This window comes from Sceloporus occidentalis, unplaced genomic scaffold, assembly GCF_023333645.1.
Source record: "Sceloporus occidentalis isolate IW3139 unplaced genomic scaffold, rSceOcc1.0.p SCAF_343, whole genome shotgun sequence".
Taxonomy (NCBI): domain Eukaryota; kingdom Metazoa; phylum Chordata; class Lepidosauria; order Squamata; family Phrynosomatidae; genus Sceloporus; species Sceloporus occidentalis.
This window is the reverse complement of record NW_028317323.1, coordinates 373,673-401,364: the sequence shown is the minus strand read 5'-3', so window position 1 is coordinate 401,364 and position 27,692 is coordinate 373,673. Positions and strand designations below refer to the sequence as shown.

General features: G+C 39.8%; 1 protein-coding gene across 1 annotated transcript; it reads left to right on the top strand.

The window, feature by feature from the left end:
* On the top strand, positions 1-27,692 carry LOC149274209 (myosin-9-like). The gene is made up of 40 exons (XM_089505703.1): positions 1-333; positions 948-1,104; positions 2,320-2,347; positions 2,682-2,775; positions 3,456-3,548; positions 6,460-6,523; positions 7,374-7,472; positions 7,586-7,729; positions 8,182-8,277; positions 9,572-9,690; positions 9,770-9,922; positions 10,167-10,340; positions 10,417-10,590; positions 10,677-10,791; positions 11,517-11,710; positions 12,017-12,138; positions 12,261-12,330; positions 12,583-12,743; positions 12,820-12,928; positions 13,083-13,214; positions 13,343-13,549; positions 13,953-14,090; positions 14,218-14,341; positions 14,524-14,695; positions 15,458-15,670; positions 15,758-15,902; positions 16,337-16,543; positions 16,624-16,728; positions 17,124-17,276; positions 19,587-19,835; positions 20,071-20,283; positions 22,770-22,982; positions 23,053-23,214; positions 24,877-25,005; positions 25,109-25,197; positions 25,373-25,496; positions 25,961-26,169; positions 26,714-26,822; positions 26,910-27,082; positions 27,578-27,692. Exons 1-40 carry the CDS (start codon positions 1-3, stop codon positions 27,690-27,692), a joined length of 5,880 nt encoding a protein of 1,959 aa, XP_089361829.1.

The following is a 27,692-nucleotide window of genomic DNA, read 5'->3' as shown; positions in this document are numbered from 1 at the left end:
ATGGCGCAAAAAGATGCGGACAAATATCTCTTCGTGGATCGGAACTATATCAATAACCCATTGGCTCAAGCTGATTGGGCAGCCAAAAAACTAGTATGGGTTCCTTCAGAAAAGCATGGCTTTGAGGCAGCCAGCTTGAAGGAAGAAGTAGGAGATGAGGCCATAGTTGAACTAGCTGAGAATGGCAAGAAGGTAAAAGTCAATAAGGATGACATTCAGAAGATGAACCCACCGAAGTTCTCCAAAGTAGAAGATATGGCTGAGCTAACTTGTCTAAATGAGGCTTCTGTCCTGCACAATTTGAAAGAGCGCTACTACTCTGGTTTAATTTATGTAAGTAAAACAGCTGTGTGAGTTTCATATGAAGGGCAAAGGCCATCACAAATGGTAGCCAATGTACTTAGTCAACCTGCTTTGCACTGTGAATAAGCTGTAAAATATTATAAAAACATGCCACAGTAATGGGTTGTATGCATAAATTGCATAGCTCAGATTTATCCTCTCTAAACCTTGCTATAATGGGTTAAATTGGAATTTTACAAACCGAGGTACAATTCAAGATCTCCCTCAAGTTCAACATTACTCTGATACTATGTCCTATTGATGGTTACGTGCCCCTTTTTTTTATTGTTCGTTGAATTACTTTTGTAGCTAGATGCTTGCCTTTTATGTAAGCCTGCATGCAGTGCTAGGTTTTTAACAGTTGTAATTTCATATCTTTAATGTTTTGCTTTTTAGGACAAAGTCCATCTCGCTGTTAAACTTTTGGCAAGTGCCAAACACTAAGTTCTCTAGATTTTTAAACAATCTCCATGACAGCTGCTAATTGTCACGCAGTGAAACGTTTTAATTGATTTTACCGTCACGTCTGCATATTAATGTTCATTTTTCTGTGAAAGTACTCTTCGTAACAATTTTATTTTTTGTTCCCTATCATTTGATTGCAGACTTACTCTGGGCTTTTTTGCGTAGTTATAAACCCCTACAAGAATTTGCCTATTTATTCTGAAGATATAGTGGATATGTACAAAGGCAAAAAAAGACACGAGATGCCGCCTCATATTTATGCTATTACAGACACTGCTTACCGAAGTATGATGCAAGGTAGGTTGGCTGTAATACTTGGCAAAATGTCACTTTCTCCAAGGATGTGATGGAATTGGTGAGCTGCATTCTTATCTGAATCGGAAGAAGAGTTAAAATGGTGCTGATTCATTTGACTTTTTGTTTCCCTCCCAACTAAGAACTAAGTGCATTTTTAAATAGTTACTGATGTTTTGCATAGGCTTTGACAAGATCATCTTTATATGAAGCAGCACTTGCCTGCTGATATTTTGACTTGTCTTAGCTAAAACTCTACAGTTTAATCTGTGGAACAAGTGGTTTTTGAATCTAGGTATGAAAAATGCATTAACATATATTTATATCTCAAACCCAGTGAAACAAGAAAATGACCTGTGTGTGTGTGTGTATACCATTGATTCCTTAAATACAATTGATGTGATTCCTCCATTTTGCCCATACATGACATTAGTCATATTGATATGTGTGTTCCACTTGCTTAAAAATTGAAGCAAAGTGGAAGGAAAAACAAAACAAAGTGGTTTCTGTGATCTTTTAAAGGTGCTGAACTAAATGTCTGTTTTTTGGGTTGGTTTTTTTTTTTTGTGTATCACGGTTATTTTTGCTTAAAGCAGATTGAAAGCTATTACTGCTGCAAGGAAAATCTGCCTTTGTATTTCTGAGATCTGGCATCCAGGAAGTGGTGTGTTTAGAATGAGTCAGCCCCTCAGCTTGCATCATTCTCTTGCTGTTAAGCTTTCTTCCTTTTATGGAGCACGCAGTGAAGAGGGGAGGGCTAGAGATGGAATGAGTGATATATAGCTGATAAGTTTTTTTTTTTTTTGTTTTTTTTCCCCCTCCCCCTCTCCTCAATTGCTTCAAAGACTGACTCTATTGAGGAGAAATATACTGCTGTTTACAGGATAATTACCACAAGTTTTTAATGTATTACATTAAGATTTCAGGATAGAAAACAAATCTCGCCCTTGCTCTGAAAAACAATTATGCCGAAAGAAGTGCCAATTTATTATGCTTTATGCAGGTCCAGTTCAACCTTCAATGTATGGGCAAAATATGTTGGGTTTTAGGTACAATTGCATAAAGATGAATACGTTAAAAAATACAAGAGCTATGTAATGGCTAACCACCACCACCGTCTGTAATATTTGTAAGAAGCAATCACCTGTACTACCTGGCATGCTTTTGATATCCCCTGTTATGATTCACCTATTTAAGTGTAGCTTATTTTATTTTCAGATCGAGAAGACCAGTCTGTTCTTTGCACGTAAGTATATTATACACGCGTATTATCAAATTCCTCATTTAATGCATAACTTGCTACTAACTAATCATGGTGATGTATCCATTGAGTGTATTCCTGCATGTGCAAAATTGCTCTGTTGCTAATCACTAACATTTTAGACATTTATAGTAATGTAACTGACGTTCAAATTAAGGCGGTAAATGTTTGATACAGAAATGCAGCACACCATGTAAAATGGCATCAGACTATGAACAATGTAGCCTCTGAAAGTCTATCCCATTTTGTCTCTTACATTTATAACTTATCTTTAAATGCCTACATGAAATCAAGTATTAAAAACCAATATCTGTTCCAGAGGAGAATCTGGAGCTGGCAAAACAGAAAACACGAAAAAGGTTATACAATACCTGGCTTACGTTGCATCTTCACACAAAACAAAAAAGGACCAGGTGTGTATACTGTGCATTATAATGCTAAAATCTCCTTAATTACAGTTGTATGGAAACTTTTTACAGGAAAGTACTTTAATATGTAAATATAAAGAGTTGTGCATTTTTATTTTTTTCCCTCTTTGCCCCTAAATCCTGTTATCTGCATTAAATTTTCCTCTAACGTTGTTCTCTCACTCTCTCAATACCTTTTTTAAGTTTAGACAGCTATACAGACTATTGAAGAGTGATCAAACTGTTAAATGTCAAATTTACAAGACTAAAACTGGCATTGGCAACATGCATACATGTCTCCGCAAGCCAGTTAGCAATTGCTGGTCTGCGTTTGTTCTTTGGGGAGCAAGCAGCAGTGGATAAGTTTGTGGCGTTCAATGACAAAAGAGGGTGTAATATTACATCCTCTGCCTTGAATGTTAGCTTGCTGAAATTGATTATGTCCTTAAGGGGTTAAACATACCCAGCAGGCAAAAAAATTTTTAAGACCCCACCCAAAGACCTAGAACTAATGCAGTAATGTCTTCAATTTACCGGTCAAAGTAAAATGTTTACCTCTTGAGTACTGGTGGGGCAGTTCCTAGGATACAAACTTTATAGCTGTAACTAACCATTTGAATGTGATTTTCAGTCCATAGAATGTTAATGCTGTGCCTGACCTGGTGACTTGTCTTTCTGCTGTTTAGGGTGAGCTTGAAAGGCAGTTACTACAAGCTAACCCAATTCTTGAGGCCTTTGGAAATGCCAAAACAGTTAAAAATGATAACTCGTCAAGATTTGTAAGTAATGTTGTGCTTTTGTTGTATGGCCTACATTTTTGTTCTGTATTATTCCATTTGAATTAAACCAACTTTTTAGTGTCAATCTATATTTAATGGAGCCAGGTAATGTCCCTTTTGTCCCTGTTCATTTAATTGCATGCATAATTTTTTTTGGAGTTGGAAAAGGAGACTGAAATTAATGAATTCATGAATCTTATAAAATAGTTACTGTATTCTCTAGGGCTGAAACAACGAATCGATAAAATCTTTTTCCGTGATCGATTCGTTGTTGGAGCACTTGGCTCCTTTTACTTACCTCCGCGAGCGTTCCCCGCTTCTGCTGCACGCTCTGCAGTCTCCTCCTTCTTTCAGCTACATGACGGATGTGACGCGTTCCGGAGGTAAGTATTCATGTCTATGTGCGATTCGCTCTGTGCGATTCGCTCTGTGCGATTCGCTCTGTGCGATTCGCGGGGGTGGGGGTCCACGGCGGGGTGGGGTTTTAGGGGATGCAGGGTGTGAGTGTGGGTGCAGGGCAGGAGACTGGGTGCAGGGCAGAGTGGGGGGGGCAGGGCAGGAGACTGGGTGCAGGGCAGAGTGGGGGGGGCAGGGCAGGAGACTGGGTGCAGGGCAGAGTGGGGGGGGCAGGGCAGGAGACTGGGTGCAGGGCAGAGTGGGGGGGGCAGGGCAGGAGACTGGGTGCAGGGCAGAGTGGGGGGGGCAGGGCAGGAGACTGGGTGCAGGGCAGAGTGGGGGGGGCAGGGCAGGAGACTGGGTGCAGGGCAGAGTGGGAGACTGGGTGCAGGGTGTGGGTGCAGGGCAGAGTGTGAGTGTGGGGGCAGGGCTGGGTGCAGGGCAGAGTTGGAGACTGGGTGCAGGGGCACAGTGCAAAGTTCTGGGTGCAAAGTGCCAGGGCTGGGGCAAAGTTTCTTGAACAGTAATAGTCCACCTCTTTTCAGAATGTTTGGGGTTATTTTGTTTCATAAATATTGTTTGGGTTCTTGTACTTTGAAAATATTAGGGCTGAAACAACTAATCGATAAAATCGATAATAATCAATAATGAAAATCGTCAATGATTTTCATTATCGATTAATCGAATAGATTTTTTATCGATTAAAATTTTTTTCTGAGCAAATGCTTTGAAAAACTCCTCTCCTTTATATAATCCGACCTCAAACAGAGATCGGATTATAACACTAGAATCCAGATCCCCCGCAACGCTGCAGGGGACCTGGATTCTCCTCACTGTCGGCCGGTCTCTCACTTCTGTCTCTCTCCCCCCTCCCATCTGCCTCCTCCCCCCTCCCATACATCACTCTGCCTCTCTACCCGGCTCCATTACTGACAGGTACTTTCCCTGCAGCGTCATAGAAGCCTTAGTGTAAGTGAAGGGCAGTAACGGAGGCTGGCTGTGCGCATCGTGCAGACCCCCACCGGCTGACAGAGAATCATCCTCTCTGTCAGCCGGTGGGGGTCTGCATCGCACAGACAGACTCCGTTACTCACCTTCACTTACACTGAGGCTTCTATGAAGCTGCAGTGAAAGTGCCTTCAGTAACGGAGCCGGGTAGAGAGGCAGAGCGGTGTATGGGAGGGGGGAGGAGTCAGAGGGGTGTATGGGAGCCACCCTCCCATACGCCACTATGCCTCTCTACGCGGCTCCCTTGTGTCTTGTCAGCAACGGAGGTTCACAGGAGGCAGAGTGGCGTATGGGAGGGGGGGAGGAGGCAGAGTGGTGTATGGGTGAGTTATAGTGGTGTATGGGGGGTATTATGAATTTCAGGGCATATAGGCATATCAGGGGGCATAAACATATCTGGGGGTAAAAGGTATCAGGGGGCTCAGTGGCATATAGGGGGTATAAGGCATATTGATATTAGGCATATCAGGGGGGCATAAAACAAATCTGGGGTAAAAGGTATATCAGGGGGCTCAGTTGCATATCACTGGCATATAAGGAGTATAAGGCATATCAGGGGCACAGCGGAATCTGGCATATAAGAGGTATAAGGCATATATATGGGGGCAGAGTGGCAAGCTGGGGGTCAGATGTGCATAACTGGGGGCAGTTTGGTAAATAAAAAAAAAAAATGTAAACGGCTTTTTTCTCAGTTTTTATTAAATATGAAAAATAGTTAACATATGAATTAATATTTACTAATAACTTTATTAAAACCTAGTTTGAGAAACACTGGGTTCTTGTAGCTTTTATGTCAGTAAAATAAGAAGGTGAATAGAGAGGCCATTGCAATAAAGAGGTGAAAGTGTAAATTGTACGTTTTTTTTATTGCAATTTTTCTTCAATTTAAAATGAATTTTTTTTATCCGATTAATCGGCCAACTAATCGATTATTAAAATCGTTAGCTGCAGCCCTAGAAAATATTTTTTTATTACATCATAACAAAATAAGAATGTTAATGTAAATTTTGTTTTTTTAACATCCAGTTCATTAAATTATTTTAAACGAAAAATTATCCGATTAATCGAAAAAAATCTGCCAACTAATCGATTATTAAAATAATCGTTAGTTGCAGCCCTAGTATTCTCTGTGCAGACCCTTAACCCCCCCCCCTATACCTGTTGCTAATTCAGAGATCCAGAAACCTGACCCACCTGCATTATCTTTTAATGCTTGTTCTAAGGAGGGAGAGGTCATGGCTATTGTAACTTGAAAAGACAACATTCTAAAGAAGAAAAAATAAATATGCTTAAGATTAACTTCATTCAATCTCTAGCTGTATTGCCCCCAAAGTGGAACAGCACTTTATTTTTTATTAGCAATGGCATCTCTGACTGGTTCACATGTTCCATTTCCCATGGCTTTTATTTGGGTTCCATTAGTTCAGTGACCAATGATCAAAGTTTAGACAATGTTACATTATTTCTCTGCTTTACAGGCACTAATGGATTGTCTTTCTTCTTGCAGGGCAAATTTATTCGGATTAATTTTGATGTCAATGGCTACATTGTTGGTGCCAATATAGAAACTTGTATCCTTTTTGTGTTTTTTGTTTGCAGGTCTACATCTCCCATACTCCTTAGCCAGCCCCTTAGCTGAAAGAGCATTATGGGAGATGTAGTCCTGCAGTAGCTGGAGGGCCGCAGGTTAGACACCCCTGAGCTATAGGTTTGGTGTTTGACCAGTCTGGAAGAACCTTCTTGTTTCAGTGAAGTCTGCAACAGAGTAGACTTTGTGGAATTAAAAGTTGAATGAAAGTGGAAATAACTGTCTAGTGAGTAAACTCTGCTGTAAGTGTCAAGTCATGCGTAACTCTTGAAGTGGCTCTGAGTTTTCACAAATACAACACTTTACATAGTAGATGTCTTTAAATATGTATATATTACTAAAGTGGGGGAGGTAGTCATGCCAGAAAGGCAAGAACTTCAGGACTGGAAATTGATCAGTTAGTGCTAACCTTGCCACAGGCTGCCACCAATATGCCACCCTTGTTACAAATGGCATAACAGAACTTTATACACCTGCAGGCATTGGCTTCTATCTGTGTGATCCTATTTTTATAAAGCGCAAGCACATTTTGGAATGCCAATATTTGACAATCTTAGTGCTCAATAGTTTTTGTATCTTAAAGTGTCAGTCACAGTGGAAATCCCCCAGCAGGATTCCGTTGTTTTTGGGTTTTTTTTTTTTTAATTGTACATCAAGTATATTTTATGCCTTTTTTTTTTTTGTTTTTTTTTTTCTTTCCAATTTCTAGCTGGAGGCACCATTTATTTAGTTTCTGCAATTTTGGTACTACCTTAAGCCATGTTCCTGTAGTAAGGGGGATCTTCCTGTTTATAAGATTACATTGTACAAGTTTTACCTTTACTTCTTACAAGACCTTTTGGAGAAATCGCGTGCTATTCGGCAGGCGAAAGAGGAACGAACGTTCCATGTATTCTACTACCTTTTATCTGGGTCTGGTGAACACTTAAAAAGTGAGTTGTGAAATGTTTGGTTATAGAATGCTAGAATGCTCGTTAAATGTATCTAAAATAAGACTTTTGCAGTGTGTGTGTATATATATATATATTTTTTTTTTTTATTATAGGTGACCTCTTGTTAGAAGCCTACAACAAGTATCGATTCCTTTCCAATGGACATGTCACTATCCCAGGGCAGCAGGACAAGGATCTTTTCCAAGAAACTATGGAGGCAATGAAGATCATGGGCATCCCAGATGAAGAACAACTTGGTATTTACTTCTGAATGCTTTAGTTTTTTTTTTTTTTTTTTAAATAAAGCTTATTGCTCACCTGCGTTTCTGTATACTGTATATTGGACTTCTGCCGTAATGGAAGCAATGCACAGGAGAAGCCAATTGCCCAATAGGCTTTGCATACCCAGAATGTGGTTCTGCACTTGTGTAGACTACTCGTGCTCAGGTTTCAAGGGAACTTTACATCAATGTGACATTTTATATAGGTGTGTAATATACACCTTTTCTGCAATATTGTGTTATGAGGTTTTACAGCACTAGAAAAATTGCACAGATTTTGGAATCTAATATCGAGTGAGTGGGTCTGCAGTTCTGTCATGCAGAAAATCTAGTGTAATTGTTCTGTGTGACCCTTCCTCCTAAACCAATGCTTTTGTGGGGTTTCTTCTGAGGTTATACATCCATTTCACTTTGATGTTTGTTTGCAGGTCTTTTGAAAGTAGTTTCGGGTGTTCTGCAATTGGGCAACATTGCTTTCAAGAAGGAGCGCAACACGGATCAAGCATCTATGCCAGATAACACAGGTAAAAATTGGTTAGAGCTTTTGTTTTGAATTAGAGTTTAGAGAGTTTGGGCTTATGTAGAAAAGAAAATGTTCAAGAAAAATGCATTTAACACTTGTCCTAAGGTTATTGTAGAAGAAGAGACTAACATGCATTAACTGCAACAAGACCATTTTCAACACTTCTACAATGTCCTTCAACCATAATTTTCCTTTCTCATTTAGTGTGCTCATACACATTATATATTCTTCAGGACAAGTAGGGCTTTCATTTTGAATCATAATTTAAGTAATCCAGAATTGTAGCATGGAAAGGCCTAGTGTAGATGTATTCATATACCTGTCTTGCATTTGGCCACGCTTCATATGCCTTTTATTTTCTTGGATGGCTAAATTAGAAATTTTTTTTACAAAGAGTAGACCATTCAGCTTAATATTTTCGAGTATACATGAAACTACAAAACACCTGGATTGTTGCATATGTTTGGGAAAGCTACAGGCTACAATTGGAACATAAGCATTTTTCTAAACTTGTTGTTGGGCATTTTTTCCTCTCTCCCTTTTCGTAGTGATCGGTAGCAGGGAAATGAGGGCATCCCTGACAGAGGTTCAAGCATATAAATCTATGGAATATGACAGTGCATGTTTTGAAGTACCCTTATTTAAATACATTGTTTGATCCTGGTTAGATGGGGAATACCAGGCTGTCAGTTGACTGCCTGATCTCCCGTACACTGGCTGGGATGCTGGGATTTAGCCCTGCCAATGCACAAGCATCCAGATGTAAGATCTCAGATGTCCACTGCAAACTTGGGATGTACTATAATCTCCATTGTCTCAAAGGGGTTAAAGAGGCAGGTATCTGATAGTGCTGCTTATTTATACTACTATTTAGATATAGATCTATCTATGATCTCTTAACAGAAACCCTAAGTGTCATTTCTGTAGTGTCTCTTAGAAATGGTTGGCAAATTGCCAATTTCCTAGAACCTAAATATTGCATATTGTGGATAAGTGTTTAAAATGCACAGAATTGTGAATCTTGTCAATGAATAGGTGCTATAGATTGTAAGCTCGTTTGAGCAGGGCCCTCACCTGTTGTCTCCAAGTCAATTTGCTATGTTACATACTTGTTGTGTCCTGTCTACCCATTGTACAGCGCTACAGAATTTGATGGTGCTATATATAACAATAAATATAGCAAAGGGTTTAATATGCATTGGAAGTCAGTATTCCTATCTGGTCTTTATAAAGATGTACAAATAACCTTTGAATTTGCATTTTGAACACGGATCTCCATTTTATTTCTGCTGTAGCTGCCCAGAAAGTTTGCCATCTTCTTGGCGTGAACGTCAATGACTTCACCAGAGCCATCCTCCTACCTAGAATTAAAGTTGGCCGTGATTATGTGCAGAAAGCTCAGACCAAAGAACAGGTAAAAAGCGATAGTGATTGTGGCTTTTGTTGCCTCCTGACAGATCTTTATAGTTATCTTAATGATTTTCCATTTACAGGCAGATTTTGCTATTGAGGCTCTAGCTAAAGCCACTTACGAGAGGATGTTCCGTTGGTTGGTAATGCGCATTAACAAGGCATTGGACAAGACAAAACGGCAAGGGGCTTCTTTCATTGGGATCCTTGATATTGCTGGCTTTGAAATCTTTGAGGTAAATGCCAGTCTTATCTTAACATAGCTACATAATTGCTATTCTAAGCCTTGTTTGTAAAAATGTAATGCACTCCAACACCGAGATGACATCTGGATCAACTTGGCCAAACATCGCATCACTAGCCGGTTTATGCTCTTCAACACGTATATTAAATTATTTAGGTATGCTAAATCTTTAAATCTATACATGTTTTAGTGTTACCAGATTCACTGACTTGAGTGCTTGTTCTTTCATTCTTTAGTTGAATTCATTTGAGCAGCTTTGCATAAACTACACCAATGAAAAACTGCAGCAGCTCTTCAACCACACAATGTTCATCCTTGAGCAAGAAGAGTATCAGCGTGAAGGAATCGAATGGAACTTTATTGACTTTGGCCTGGATCTTCAGCCATGCATTGACTTAATAGAGAAGCCTGTGAGTTTTAGTTGCAAACACTTGTGGGTTAGAACTCCTGTTAGAACATGGTGTAGTTCATAATGTCTTTCTTTAGGCTGGTCCACCTGGTATTCTCGCACTACTAGATGAAGAATGCTGGTTCCCGAAGGCTACAGATAAAAGTTTTGTAGAGAAAGTTGTACAAGAACAGGGCACACACTCAAAATTCCAGAAACCAAAGCAGCTGAAGGATAAAGCAGATTTCTGTGTTATGCATTATGCTGGCAAGGTATGTTTAAACAACGTGCAATCAAACTGAACAAACATTAAGGTAATATTTTTTTTAAATGTTTGTATTTCCCTCCCTCTCTGTAGGTGGATTACAAGGCAGATGAATGGCTCATGAAAAATATGGATCCCCTTAATGACAATGTTGCTACACTTTTAAATCAGTCATCTGACAAATTTGTGTCAGATTTGTGGAAAGATGGTAAGAATTTAGACTTGATGTTTTTTGTTTTTCATCAAACAAAATCATGTTGCGAACCACCATCGCTAGTTTTGCACCAAACCCCATCTGTACCATACTCGAGACAAAACCTCTCCTTCCTGTTAGCTCTACAGATATCTCAACTGTCCATCTAGCGATGATTTGAAAGGCTCAGGTATTGTAGTGCATGGTGTGTCCATTCACATGCCTGAATTTTGTTCTGACACTGCCTAAATAGCTTCACTTTACCACTCCTAGGATAAGACTACTTTACAGCTAGTGCAGTATGGGTTGTACTTGCCGCCAACAAATGTGCCTTTGGTGCTGACCCAGGGCAGCTCCCCTGCTGCCCGCTCCCTCCCGTCTTCCCTTCATGTTTGTGTTGCCCTGTGCAGGAATGTTTTAATGTTCACTTCGCATGGTTTTGTATTCTACATAGGAACTGGCTATTTACCAGTTTTGCCTTTTGTAACCATTCAGTACTACAAAAGTACAACTTACCTGTCTGTAGGCCTTAGCACAGTGTGTGCATGCAGATGATTCAATGAGATCAATGGCTTTTGAGTGGACTTGTTTCAAAGAACTGTCTGCAATATTGTTTAACTGAAACTGTATGTACAACAGACTAGGAGGGCAGGCTTTTATTTTAAACTGTGTATGTATTATGTACCGTTAAAAAATCCTCATCTTCATCGCATATCAAAGACTAATTTTTCACTCTTTAGTGGATCGCATTGTTGGCTTGGATCAGGTTGCTGGTATGTCTGATACAGCACTCCCTGGAGCGTTCAAGACCAGAAAAGGAATGTTTCGGACAGTAGGTCAACTTTACAAAGAACAACTTTCAAAGCTGATGGCAACCCTCAGGAACACAAACCCTAACTTTGTGCGCTGCATTATCCCTAATCATGAGAAAAAGGTATGTGCAGCTGTTAAATGAGTGGCACCGTAAAGCATTGCTAATTTAAAAACTTGCTTATTCATATTTGGAGAACATTATCAGAAAATACTAAGGGAACTCTATGTATAGCTCAGAGAAGGGAAGTGATTTCCATACATGAATGGATTTAACACACTATTGGGGTTGGGTTATTTCAAAGGAGGGGAAATATTATAACAAGGTCATAATCTAAAATGTCTGTACAGCATGGGATTGGTATAAAGCTATCCTGAATCACTTTGTATCTGAGCCTTTACATCAGGAAATTTTTTTTTTTTTTTTTAGTCTGGTAAGCTAGATGCCCATTTAGTGCTTGAACAGCTGCGCTGCAATGGTGTGCTGGAAGGAATCCGTATCTGCAGACAAGGCTTTCCAAACAGAGTTGTCTTTCAAGAGTTCAGGCAAAGGTAAATGTTGCTGTGGCCCGGACACAAAGATGCGGAAGAGTGGATACATGTAATTTGAACGGCGTTCAAGTTAAATGGGATTCTGTGCCTGTTGAACTAAAAGTATTTGCTTCATCTCAAAGGTACGAAATTCTCACGCCCAATTCGATCCCTAAAGCCTTTATGGATGGAAAACAAGCATGTGTTCTTATGGTAAGCACATACTACTTGTGAGTACTTCATTCATGCGTTATTAGTTTTACTACACATTTGCATAGTTTTGGTTACCATAGCAAAAAATGGAAGAGGAGCTCTGTGGCATGGTACAGGTGAGCCAGAGAGAACCAAAGTATTCGTGTCTGGGCTTGTTTGCACTCCTTTACTCTTGGGATGCCGGATGCTTTGTGTTGGCGACACTTTGGCCAGATATACAGCAGCTGAACAGAATGAATCCTTTTTATTTAGATCAGAGCTTTGGAGCTCGATTCCAACCTCTATCGTATTGGGCAAAGCAAAGTGTTCTTTAGAGCTGGAGTCTTGGCTCATCTAGAGGAAGAAAGAGATCTGAAGATTACAGATGTCATAATAAGCTTCCAGGCCTGGTGCAGAGGTTATATTGCCAGGAAGTAAGTGTGCGTGTGTGTCCTATCCTCTCCCCACCCCTGAATTCAAATACATCATAGACATTTTTATATTTTTCAGAGCCTTTGCCAAAAGACAACAGCAGCTTACTGCTATGAAGGTGATTCAAAGGAACTGTGCAGCATACTTGAAACTTAGAAATTGGCAGTGGTGGAGGCTCTTTACAAAGGTGAGACTATAACTGTAAAGCTTGGAGCTCTTGTATTTCAAATGTTTAATACATTATTTATTTAATCTTGCTAAACCTTTATGTAAGCATAACTCCCAAACACATTTTTAAGTAACAAGAAGGAACAATCACAGGAAATGCTTTTGCTCTTCAGGTTAAGCCTTTACTCCAAGCAAACAGATTTGATGAAGAGTTGCAATCGAAGGAGGTTGAGCTTCAGAAGGTGAAAGAACTCTTCACTTTTTCAGAACAAAAACTTACAGAGATGGAGCATAATCAAATACAGGTGCGTGATGAACTTTGCATATGAATGTTCTTGGTGAAAGCTGATACACAAGCTTTTTTGTGAATCTATAGTTCTGACTATGTAAATTGAATGCATGTTTATTAAATGGCAAGTTATATTTGTTACAGCTTCAGCAAGAGAAAATGCAGCTCCAGGAACAGCTGCAGGCAGAGACAGAGCTCTGTGCTGAAGCAGAGGAAATGAGGGCCCGTCTTGCGGCAAAGAAGCAGGAGCTAGAGGAGATCTTGCACGACTTAGAATCCAGGGTAGAAGAAGAAGAGGAACGTTGCCAGATACTGCAGACTGAAAAGAAGAAAATGCAGCAGAATATTGGGGTATGTCCATACTGGTGCAGAAGAAAAATCTTAAAACGTGTGAAATCTGATTGGTGGTGGGGTGGGGGGGTTTGCTGCTTATGTAGAATAATTTTATATGTATACTACCCCCCCTCCCCACACTGCGTGTATGTAGAAGGTGTGAGGATTTGTTTTGACACTCGGACAACTGGAATAAGGGGTAACTTAGTATCACCATAAAGGATCTGCAGCGAAAGTCATCCAGAATATCGCATAACTGACCACAATGGCAGCCTTCAATCTGCAGATAAATATTGTGATCAAAGATTTTCATTTTAGAACTCATGATTTGCATGAACTCTTAAACACCTGTTCTGTAGCCATTTTTACCATATGTTAAGTAGATTCTCCATGTTTTGCAACACATTTATTATCGTTGCAGGAACTAGAAGAACAACTTGAAGAGGAGGAAGCGGCCAGACAAAAGCTTCAGCTGGAAAAAGTCACTCTGGACGCTAAGCTAAAGAAAATTGAAGAAGATGTCCTTGTCCTAGAGGATCAGAATGCAAAGTTTATCAAGGTGCGATTTCTGGAATGTTTGTTTTTTTATTTTGTGGTTGTGATGTATGGCGAGTTAAATAGATGACAAATGGATTTTTGTCAGGTAATATGTAAACTCTTCCTACAATTAATCCTATTCTGTGTAGGAGAAGAAACTCCTTGAAGATCGCATTGCAGAATTCACCACAAATCTTGCTGAGGAGGAAGAGAAGTCGAAGAGTCTTGCCAAACTCAAGAACAAACATGAGACAATGATCTCTGACTTGGAAGGTATGTTCTGGATGCAATACAGGATGGAAGAATACATGCAGTCTTTTTACTGCATAAAATGTGTATGCAAATATTATGCATGCACACTGCTGTGTGCATAGTATCTGTTTCTACATGGATACATTCTATATATCACCTTGTGGACAGTCCACGTTATAGATAATATTTTGTTCCACCTGTAGAGCGTCTGCGCCGGGAGGAGAAGCAGCGTCAGGAGCTTGAGAAGACACGGCGAAAATTGGAAGGAGATTCCACAGATTTGCACGATCAGATAGCTGAACTGCAAGCCCAAGTTGCTGAGCTGAAGTTGCAGCTTGCCAAAAAGGAGGAAGAACTGCAGGCTGCACTAGCGAGGTATATTTATGAAACCTACAAGTGGTACACACAGGAAGTGAGGATCGCCATTTCTATTTAACCTCTTAAGCCGAGAATGGTGTGTTATGCTTGGATGCAAGAACATTCAGCATTTTAGTGTAGCTACACATGCTTTTCATGGTAAATGAAACTTTCTTTTGAAACTTTATGCATGGAACACAGTAGGCTTGCATCAATGCTGGAGGATACTGCCAAGTAATAAAATCACAACTTTTTTATAGATTGCATAGGGGTAGATAAAATGCATATTGGCCCAGATTGGAAGAAAATGTATGTATCCGAGCCAGCAGGGAGAAGTGTTCGTCCAAACAGCACGCAAATTAGCTGGGGTGTGTGAAATACATATTGTCGTTCCGCAGCATCCCCCAATGTGTCAGCTAAATGGTGACAACACAAACTTTAAAGGGGCCAGCTATTGTTTGAATTCATGTTTATATGGTGACTGGCGTGTCCCTTTTTTAAAGGCAAAAATTCAGTACAAAACCTACAAATTCAGTTGGCCAAAGTTCCCTTCCCAGGCCAGATCTCTGATGCTGCATGGATGCAGCCCAAATTAACATCTGTAACAAGTAGATATAATGGCTTTAGTTAACACTACCTCTCCAGTAAGAAATCAAGAATGAAGTTTTATATTATCGGCTGTGTGCTATCTCTTGGAACTGCGTAGGGTTTTTTTTTTTTTTTTTTTTTTATTAAACATTTTTTTTGCTTACATTGTGAATACTTTGCATAAACTTGTAGAGTGGAGGAAGAGGCTGCCCATAAAAATATGGCTTTGAAGAAAATCCGTGAGCTAGAGTCCCAGATTGGTGAGCTGCAGGAGGACCTTGAAGCTGAACGAGCTGCACGTAATAAGGCAGAAAAACAAAAGCGTGATCTTGGGGAGGAACTTGAAGCTCTGAAGACTGAGCTGGAGGATACTTTAGACTCTACTGCTGCGCAGCAGGAGCTTAGGTACACTTTGAGAAACTATTATTTTGTAACATTACTTACTTGGAGGATTGTTTAAAACGGTGCCATTTCTGTCTCAACCCCCCCCAGAACAAAACGCGAGCAGGAGGTTACACATCTGAAGAAGACCCTAGATGAAGAAGCTCGTGCACATGAAGTCCAAATACAGGAGCTGAGACAAAAACATTCACAAGCTGCAGAGGAATTATCAGAACAGCTGGAGCAGACCAAACGGGTATGAGGCTAGGGTGGGGAGTAAAGTATTGGTCCATAGAGGCTACCTGTTTCAAGATATATATATATATATATATATATATATATATATATATATATATATATATATATATATATATATATATATATATATTTTCTTAATGGCCAGGGATTTTACGCTCAAGTGTCTTTAAACTGTAATGTGATGAGATTGTGGGAATGTTTTTACATTAATGTTTTCACTGGTGTCATGACTGATAACTGTAGAGAATACCCATACTTTAGAGCATTCCATGCTATTCACAAATCTTGGCCCCTGCTGCCATTATGTCTGAAAGTCCTTCATGGTGTCTTAATCTTGCATATGTTGCACTAAATAGCAAAATGTAATATTTGGGAGGCGTGACCAACAAACTTAAGATGTACAGATGTGAAGAATGCAACTTTTTGTTCTAGCTGAAAGCTAACTTGGAGAAGGCCAAACAGTCTTTGGAGAGTGAACGGAACGAGTTGGCAAACGAAGTGAAGACTCTTCTTCAGAGCAAAGGTGACTCCGAGCACAAAAGAAAGAAGATGGAGTCTCAGCTTCAGGAACTGCAAGTCAAGGTTACAGAGGGAGACAGAGCTCGCGTTGAGCTGACTGAAAAAGCAAACAGACTTCAGGTAATATAGTTACTTGCATACACACTGAAACACAAGGATATGGGGAACTGTTCCTTGAATAACATTTTTTACTGCTTTAGGTTGAATTGGACAATGTTACTGCTCTCCTTTCCCAAGCTGACAGCAAATCCATAAAGCTTGCCAAGGACTTCTCAACTTTAGAGTCACAGCTTCAGGATACTCAGGTAAGGATCCCACCAGTTGAATATTTTCCCTTTTTATAAGGCTATTTAGAGGAAAAACCTGATAGTTATAAGGGGAAAGTGATAAAAAGCAACTTGGTACAAAATCGAAAACACTAGTCTTACTGTAATCCACATAGAGCAGACCCAGTCCAAAGGAGGGTCTAGATCAATCTGTCATGGGTGAGGGAGCTTTTAGCTCTTTGCCTTGTCCAACCTTAGCTTCTCGTGCAGTAAGAGCTTGGTGCTGTATGATGTATAGTTAAGATATTTCTCAAAGTATAGCCATATTGGCCTATGAGAAAATGGTCTTCAACCAAAGAGTGTGAGAAATATGTGAAATATAGTATGTGTATAACTTTTTGTATGGTATGTAATGCATCTTTATTATGTATTAGGAACTTCTGCAAGAAGAGACTCGTCAGAAGCTGAGCCTTAGTACTAAACTTAAGCAAATGGATGATGATAAAAATGGCTTTCTGGAGCAGCTTGAGGAAGAGGAGGAGTCTAAGAAGAATTTATTAAAACAAATAAATACACTGCAAACTCAGGTATGAGTCCATATTATCCCCTTAAGGACAATGGGTGGTTCCTAAACCCATTGAAAACAATGCATTTTGAGCCTGTACATGAACGGGCTTTGTCATTAACCCCTTCACTCCCAGGGTTTTTGGTACCTCAAAGCCCAGAGCAATTTTGCCATTTTTGGGGTATGTCTGTTTAGCGATGATTCTCTTTTCTTGTGAATAGTGTACCCATGTAAACTATATATTGTTTTTTCAAGGAGATAGAGCTTTCGTTTGATACCATAGTTGGATGATTAGCTGAAAATTTAGAATGAGAAATTTAGTGAAAACTAGCGAAGATTAGAAATTTTTTTTTTTTTTACATTTTCCCTCTGAATCCTCACAAAATTAGGTAAAGTGATGGAAAATCCCCTCCAAGTTTATCAATTCAGGTGTCCTGATTTCAGAAATACCTAATTTATATAGATTTTCCAGACTTTCCCAGCACCAGGGAGCATACTATTAGGTGTACAATTTTGTATAATTTTTATGCCTATGGCTTAACGGGTTTGGGGGTTGTGAACGGGGCAGGAGGGTTATACTGGCTAGATGTTATGCTAGGGCAATGGGATGTAAGGTTTTTTTTTATTTTTTTATATATATATATATATATATATATATATATATATATATATATATATATATATATATATATATATATATATATATATATATATATATATATATATATATATATATATATATATATATAAATTTTTTTAAATGTGGTTTACATTTTTGTACATCGCAGCGTCTCTGTGCCTCATCGGAGGGCAGGATATCCCCACAGGGGATATCCTGTCCTCCGATGACCTTCCGGGTTACGTCAGCAGTGACGCAACCCGGAAGGGAATGCCCGATCGCGCGTTTGAAACTGCGCGATCGGGCAGTTTACCGGTAACAGCTTACCGGCTTTCATGCCGGAAGCTGTTACAGGCGATCGGACAGCAGAAAGCCGGCAAAGCCGGCTTCTGCTGTCAGTGGGGAGTCCAGGCTGTCAAACGACAGCCTGGTCTCCCGTGCAGCGGCAGGGATGTGTCCCTGACGCTGCACGAAGGGCTGGACGTACCGGGACGTCCATAGGGGTTTCTTTGTGGGCGTGTTTTGGACGTCCCGGTACGTCTATAGGGGGTTAAAGCAGGCCTCCGAACTAGGGTAACAATCGGTTCCAGTGCGTCCACACTTCCCTAGTTTTAATCTGGGATGGTGTGAACACCACATTTAAGATTTACAAAAACACTACTAGGCTTCACTCAAGCTCCCTGACCAAGTGCCCATGACTAGAGGCCTTTTTTGGATATCTTAATCTGACCAAAGGGAAAAGCTAATTCACCCAGTATTTCAATCTCTAAGGTGGGGTGTCCTGAACATGGCTTTTCTGGACTCCTGCCAGAACCACATGCTTTCAAGGGTTTGGCTTTATAACCTGGATTTGCCAACAGTGTTCATCAATGACTAACATAACCTTGGAATTTGTCTTTTTCAAAACCTATATTTCCTCCTGCCAATGTTTTTTCTGCCGTTTTAGGTCTGAATAAAGTTCTGGTTGTCCCATATTTGGCTATTCTGGACATGACTGCACAGCCACAAATAATCCTCCCTCTTAGACTTATCAAAATGTTGTCTGCTCTTTTGTCCTAATCAGACAGGCTTGATTTTACTGCCTGACTCTTGAAACCCACATGCTTAAGAGCAGACTATTCTTGGCACTCTTGTCGCTTTGCTACACATAAGAGAACCATTTAATGTTCCAGGAACAATTATCTGAGTGTCTAACCCAGCTGGTGTGTTCAGTCGTGGGTGGCCTGGAGTTTGTTCTGTCACCAAGCTCCGTTAACTTCTACAGCGAGGATTTGCTAAGGGCATCAAATAGCCGTTCTTGAAGCCTCAGGTTTTGACCTTGTGTCCTCCCCACGCATCAGCTGGCTTTCCCATATCCATTTGACAACATTGAGATTCATACTTGTTAGCCATTTTTAATTGAATGTGGCTGAGTGTTTAACTTCATCATTCTGAGGTCTGGCAGGCATCTAAATGCCATTCTTTGAAGACATTAAATGGTATTTTTCATTAAATCCTTTTCTCAATCACCAGTAACTTGTGCTCCATCCAGTGATCACAGAATATGACCACTTTACTGGCACTGATTATGAGCATATAAGAAAAGGTGATAAGCAAGAAATCAATTTATTGTGCCCAATCACTCAATTTAATAAGTGAATATATTTGATTCTAAAAACTGATATAAATAGTGGACAATGTTTACAGTCCATATGTATGTGTATTTACTCTCAGATGACAGATATGAAGAAGAAGATGGAGGAGAGCATTGGCTCACTGGAGAGTGTGGAAGAATTGAAGAAGAAGCTACAGAAAGATTTAGAAGCAGCAAATCAACGCTTTGAGGAAAAGGCAGCAGCCTACGACAAGCTGGAGAAAACAAAGACCAGGCTTCAGCAGGAGTTGGATGACCTTGCTGTGGATCTTGACCATCAGAGGCAGACTGTTTCCAACCTAGAGAAAAAGCAGAAGAAATTTGATCAGGTGTGGGGGTTTCTCCTTTTGAAATTGGGGTGCAGTTTACTGCTGCTGCTTTAGCGTCCCTCATATTTTGCGCCTGTTCTTTAAATATGCCATTTTTGTCAATGTCTTGTTGTAGAAAAGTTTGGGGTTTTTTTTCCCTCTCTCATATACCCAAGCTTCTCAATGTCTTCATATGTGTATATGCTTTTGTTTTACTTTTTTTTATTTATTTATTTTTTTTTGGGTTTCATTTTAGCTTCTTTTAGAGGAGAAAAATATATCTTCTAAGTATGCAGAAGAGCGTGATCGTGCAGAAGCAGAGGCTCGTGAAAAAGAGACTAAGGCATTGGCCTTGACCCGCTCCCTTGAAGAGGCACTTGAGTTTAAGGCAGAGTTAGAAAGACTCAATAAGCAGTTGCGCACAGAGATGGAAGACTTGGTCAGCTCAAAGGATGATGTTGGCAAGAGTGTAAGATTATACATGTTTCTTTTGAAATTTAACTAATCCAAAAATCAATCATGTACACATACACTATGGTGGGGGGTTTTTTGAGGGGGGGGTTTAACCCCTTAAGGACCGGGCTCATTTTTCGTTTTGTACCCTGTGGGACCGAGGCTGTTTTGACACTTTTGTGGTGCTTGTGTTCAGCTGTAATTTTCTCCTCACCCATTTAGTGTACCCACATAAGTTTATATATTGTTTTTTTCAGGACAAGATGGGCTTTCTTCAGATACCATTATTTTGATCGTATCATCTTATTTACTATAAAAAAAAATTTAAAAAACATGGTGAAAAATTGAAAAAAAAACACATTTTATGACTTTTATTTGAAAAATCTTTTACTCACCTAAAAAAGCAAGTAAAAAAACTAGCTAAATAGATTCTACTACTTGTCCTGAGTTTAGAAATACCCAATGTTTTTATATTTTTTTTGCTGTTTTTTGTACGTTATAGGGCAATAAGTCCAAGCAGCGTTTTATGATTTCCAAATCTTTTTTAACAAATCTGGTCAGTCTGCCTCCATCTCCTCTTTGGAACATCTTTGAAGCCGGTTAACTCAATTTAACCCATTCAAACCATATATTTTTGAAAACTAGACACCCCAGGGTATTTCAAATGCTGTTATTTTAACCCTTTCCATGCACCAATTATACAACTACACTTTGTCAAACTTTGTAATAGTAATTTTTTTTTTTTCCCCACACAAATTGTACTTTAGTTATAGATATACAGGTGCTGGTATATGTCACTGTCAAACACCCCAATATGTGTTCAGCAACATCTGAGTACAGCGATACCCCACATGCATGGGTTTGTCAGATTGTTTGGCTGGTAAAAGGCTACTTTTGGGGCATGCGTAATTCAGGTGGTCATTTGGTCATTGTGCCTCCATCTCCTTTTTGGAATATCTTTGAAGCGGGTTAACTCAATTTAACCCATTCAAACCATATATTTTTGAAAACTAGACACCCCAGGGTATTCCAAATGCTGTTATTTTAACCCTTTCCATGCACCAATTATAGAACTACACTTTGTCAAACTTTGTAATTTTTTTTTTTCACACAAATTGTACTTTAGTTATAGATATACAGGTCCTGGTATATGCCACTGTCAAACAACACGCCAATGTGTGTTCAGGAACATCTCCTGAGTGCAGTGATACCCGACATGCATGGGTTTGTCGGGTTGTTTCAGATTTAAAATGCCACATTTGGGAAGTGCGCTTTTTTTTCTCCATTTTGGTCAGTCTGTACCTATGCCCTATCTTTGAGCTAGGCCACTCCAATTTACCCCATCAGCCATTTTTTTTTATATATTAGACACCCCTTGGGTATTTGAAGTGCTTTTATTTTAACTCTTTGTTGAGATTTTTGAGAAATTTTAGCACTTGCTCAAAATAATAAACTTTATTTTTTAATTTTATTTTATTTTTTTAATACTTATTTTTTTTTACACATTTTGCTGGTACTGGATGGTTCATCTAGTGACATCACTGCATAATTATTTTTAAATGTTAGCACATTTTTTAATTTTTTTTTTCCATTTTTTATTTTTTTTGAATATTTTACTAATCACATAGTGATTAGAAAGCTGGGCTCCATTGACTTGCATGGTTGAATGCAGTACCTGTATTCAACCAGCAAGTGGAGCCAGTTCTCTAGAGGGTCTGGAGACCCTCTAGCGAACTTTTTCGTCTTTATTGTTTTATTTCCCGGGCCGCCGCCATCTTGCTTGATGGCGAAGATCACCGGCAGCGGCGGCTGTGACCGCTCTCCGGAGCGGTCACAGCCCACCCAGAGGTAAGTGTTTGGTGTCGCTGGATGCCTCCTGATCGAGGCATTCCAGCGACACCATTTAAGTTTAGGAGGTGATCGTTGATCGCCTCCTAAACACTTTTAAAACGGGCGTCCGCCGCCATACAATGTATGGCGGCTGTTGACGCCCTGGGGAGGGGCCAGACATGGCCCCCGATGCCGATCTCGGCCTTGCTGAATGCCTCGACATCGAGGCATTGCAGCAAGGCCGTTTAAGCGAAGAAAGTGATCCTTGATCACTTTCTAAGCTTATTTAATTTTTTGACGGTTCAGGACCGTCAAAGGTCATTTAGTGACCTTCTTGTTATGACGGTCCTGAACCGGCAAAGGTCGCGAAGGGGTTAATGTCCACAATTATGTAGTGTATTTACTGCTATAAGACATCAAGAAAACAGCAGTGCTAAATATAAAATGTGTACTCTGACACATGATCAAAGAACCCCCTTTGGAAGAGGGCGGCAAGGAACTTAAGCAATTGTTACTTGTACATCTATCTTTTGAAAAGTGACTAATTTCAGCTGTTTTGCTGAAGTCCCAGAGCATCTAACAAAACTGCCTTCAGCTGGCCATCTCGGCAGGAAACTTTTTTTTTTTTTTTGTATAAGTGTAACTTTAAAAGGATCTTTTCTGTCAAATTAGGTACATGAGCTTGAAAAGTCTAAGCGTGCTTTAGAGCAACAAGTAGAAGAAATGAAAACCCAGCTTGAAGAACTTGAAGATGAGCTGCAAGCCACAGAGGATGCCAAGCTCAGGCTGGAAGTAAACTTACAGGCTATGAAAGCTCAATTTGAGAGAGACCTCCAGGGGCGTGATGAGCAGAGTGAGGATAAAAAGAAGCAGCTGGTCAGGCAGGTAAGATGGTAATTGTGTGTGTATGTGTGTGTGTGTGTATTTGCTCTATAATGGTGTGTTTTTTTGTTAGGTGAAAGAGATGGAAGCAGAACTTGAAGATGAAAGAAAGCAGCGTTCCATTGCTGTGGCTGCGCGAAAGAAGCTGGAGATGGATCTAAAGGATTTGGAAGGACAAATAGACACTGCAAATAAGAACAAAGAGGAGGCAATCAAGCAGCTGCGCAAACTTCAGGTACTAGAGCTGATGCATGTGTTAGCTGTAGCGTTATGCTTTCAGGTGATTCCTATACAACGCCATCATATTCAGCTGCGATGTACAATGGGGATGCTAGCTCTTGTATCAACACACTAGATATTTGTAATGAAATTCTTGCATGTACTGTTAAATGTCCAGTTGGCGGAGGAAGATGGATGGGTCAGAAACCCTACATTAAAGAAAATGAGTGCTAATGAACCCTGCAAATATGACAGTACTACCAATCTTATATATTTTTTTTTTTGTGACTTGTTCACAGCAAACTATCTGGATTAAATTTTCACTTCGTTCTTGCAGCATTTGTGTTCAGGGAACAAGTTTTCTTTCTAAACCATTTGGCACAGATGACATTCGCAGGGTGTTCCCAAAGGGGGGGGTGGGTACCTGACACCTTTTGGACTCTCCTTTCACCATCCCAAGGTTAAGGAAGGGCTCCACACTGTTTGTACTGAATGACCTCCAGTACCACTACACTATTGGATGCACGCATCCAGCAGCATGCTATGGGATATGATGGCATGTACATATTATGCCTAGTTTTGTCACCAATAATTACCAATGAAGAAAAAATATTTTACCCTAAAATAAACTGGTAAATGTCTGATGCAGTCCTTTTTATAGGTGTCATATAAACTATGCATACCCTACATATTCTCCAATCCACATTAGTACATTTTCTGCACTGAAATAAACTCAACCTTGCAGTATGGTAGGTGAGCATCAATCGCTGCCTCTGCTAAGATGTCAATCTCACTCAAACTGTGGCTGCTGACAAGTTAAAATGTGCACTTGGATATCTAATGCTTGTCCCTTGCCATTGTAAATGCTGATTGGCCAGAGTGGAAAAAAAGGAAACTCCCACAGGTTTAGACCCATCAATCACACTCAAAACCATCGGATTGCTTTTTTCCTTTCTACTGATCAGTGATATGTACTAGAGGACTGCATTGCCAAAAAACTTGCAGGCTGTCTTGCTGGGGCTGCGGGCGGTCAGGCACTGTACCTGCGGGTCCAGGTAAAGCTGCGCAGTCCAGCAAGGCTGCCTTCTCGCTGCTCCCTTACAGTGTTTCCTATCTTGCTCCGCCCAGGAACAAAACGGATGTGACATCACTTCCTGTGACTCTGCCTTGTTCCTGGGCGGAGCAATAGAAGAGACTCTGTGAGGGAACAGCTCGAGGGCAGCCTTGTGGGACTGTGCGGGAAATTGGGTAAGGAGGCGGGCGGGATTGGCCACAAATGTGGCGGGAGCGGAACACCCACATTGTGGGAGCGGGATTAAAAAAGCCGACTACACACAGTCCGTTCCCAGTTTGCCTCCAAGTAGCTCCAAAATGGCTTGTAATGGCGGCTACATCTGGCAACAAATCTCAACGACATTTCATGACTTCTGCAATTCTTTTTTTTTTTTTTTTTTTTTTTTTGGCATCCTCGACAGAGCACTCATTTTGAGAGCCTCTGAATGTCAATATTTCTCAAAAAAATCTGCATATTTTGAGCAGCTGCTTTTGTGTAAGAGGATTTAAAGCCCCCTGAAATGGTCGTCTATGGTCTCTATAAATGGCTACAAATTATCTAGCTCGGTACTATAAAACCAAATTTATATATTGTATATTATAAAACGAAATTTCCCCCTAATAGGGTCAGTTGAAGGATTATCAGCGAGAACTTGAAGACACTAGAGCTTCCAGGGATGACATCTTAACTCAGGCTAAGGAAAATGAAAAGAAATTTAAGAGTATGGAAGCAGAGGTGATCCACTTGCATGAGGTAACCTCAGACTGGTCGATTTTTGTTCTATAATTTTTCTACTCATAATGGACTTTCCACAAGGTATATATTTGCAGAATTAATGCATATTTATTTTTCTCAGGAACTTGCTGCTGCTGAGCGTGCGAAGCGCCAAGCTCAGCAGGAAAGAGATGAACTTGCTGATGAAATTGCAAACAGTAGTGGCAAGGGGTGAGTGTGTGGTTTGGGGCTGTAGTTTGTGTAGTGTTCCATCGACGGCTGACATAGCAGATCAGAATTAATGTTCAACTCTAAAGGTATTGACCTTTTTGCCACCAGTTTTGATTGGCTTACTAGCTTTAATTAAAGGTTCTACTTTTTTTTTTTTTTTTTTTTTTTTTTAAAGTGCTTTGGCTCTTGAAGAGAAACGCCGCCTGGAATCCCGGATTGCACAGCTAGAGGAAGAGCTTGAGGAGGAACAGGGCAACACAGAACTGGTTAATGACCGGCTTAGGAAAGCAACTCTTCAGGTACTTGAAAACAAAAGTTATATTTTTTTGAAAGTATTAAATTGAATGGTACATGTAAACTGTTTCACATGTAATGAATAGTAAAATTCTCCTTGAGCATTAAATATAGTGGTCTATGCAGTAATATTGATTAGCATTGACAAACCTTGTTTGCCAATTGTTGGTCAAGTAATATACTTGGGGCGACTTCCTTTGCTCAAAGCACTGATTCAGGACGATGTTAGTGAAGTCTGCTCCTGCATAGATTTCACTAGTCTATATCAGCGTGAGTGATTAAGACAATATTTTCCACAGACAGTATGATTAGAAGTTGGAACACGGCTAATATGCAGCACACTTAAAATATTTTAATGCGAACCCAGGTCAAGCAGACCCAACTAAACACATACCCAACTAAAGAATATCAGTGTAACGATTGCTTTTAGTCCAGATATTTTGCAGTTTACCACTAACCTTTATTTTAGATTGACCAGCTGAATGCTGACTTGAATGCAGAGCGTAGCAGTGCTCAAAAGAATGAAAATGCACGCCAACAAATGGATCGCCAAAATAAAGAATTGAAGACAAAGCTACAAGAGCTGGAAGGGACTGTCAAGTCAAAGTTCAAGGCTTCAATCGCAGCTCTTGAATCTAAGATCTCACAACTGGAAGAACAGCTTGATTCAGAGACTAAGTAGGTTTAAAAAAAATTGTTTGGCTTCTCCTGTAGTTGTACAACATTGTAAACACACTCCCCACACTGAACTCTTATGAAGGAAAACGGGGGTTTCATCTTCCTACGTTTATTCTAAACTTTAAAACATTATCTTTCTCTTCTATATGAAAAACATCCCAGGAGCAAAATTAACAAACTACGGGATAATCCTATCAGACTAAAGTACTTGAAATAATCTGAACTAGGAGTTAATAGTAATGGAGATAGATACTTGAGACAATTCCAATTTTTCAAGGATTAGGTGCATAGTTACGTGGCCCCACCTGTGAAAAAGAATGAACTGCTTATTCAGTCTAAAGTGCCTTTTTTAATGGAGTACATTTGCATGCATTATTTGAGTGATGTGGCTGAATATAGGAGTGCTCATTGTTCTTTGCTCAATCAAATGTTACTGTTTTCCAACTGCAAAAAATAAAATGAAGCTAATATATGTTGCATTACCACGGTATATTGCTTGAAAGTTTGTACCTTCACATTCACAACCCAATTGTTCTTTAAACAGAGAGCGTCAAAATGCCAGCAAGCAGGTGCGTCGAACAGAAAAAAGACTAAAGGATGTCCTAATGCAGGTAGAAGATGAACGACGCAATGCTGAGCAGTATAAAGAGCAGGTGATCAGTCCTCCCCATTTACTGTGTGAAATACGATCTTTTCACTTATTTAGTATTTAACTTTTTTTTTTTTTGTCCCCTCAAAAGGCTGAGAAGAGTAATGTCCGTATGAAACAGCTCAAGAGACAGGTGGAGGAAGCAGAGGAAGAGGCCCAGCGTGCTAATGCTATGAGACGCAAGCTGCAGCGTGAGCTTGAAGATGCGACTGAGACCGCTGATGCTATGAACCGTGAAGTGAATACCCTTAAGAGCAAGCTCAGGTGTGTTTCTGTATAATGTAAAGGTTTCTTCAAATAAAAAAATAAAAAAAGTAATTGAATCCAGCACTGATGGTCATTATATAAGGCCTGCCCCGCTTGCTGGAGGAACTATTATTTTGTTATAATGTATTGTTAAGCTGGTATGTTTAGAATTTGTGCATATAATTCCTATGTAAAACACCGATTTATAAATGTGATTGGTATTTGGAAGAAACATGAATTTGGGTAGATGTATTCAACACTACAGGAAACTTGCTATGTGAAGTTTTTTTTTTTTTCCTTTGGATTTGATATAGTTCATATACACTACAAGATTTACTCTATATACCATCAAGAATTAGACGCAAAAAGCACAATTGTGCTAGACTAGTTATAAAAATATATACACGTACAGAGTGTCTACAACAGCTTTGTACTGTTTGAAGTGCTAATATCTTCACATTAAAACTTTTTAAAATTTATACATATCGTATGTTTCTACATATTTTAACACAGGCGGGGTGATGTGCCATTTGTCACAAGACGTGTTGCAAGAAAGGGGATTGATGAGGCTTCTGATGAAGACTTGGATGGAAAAGCAGATTCTGGTGATGGCAAATCAACAGATTAG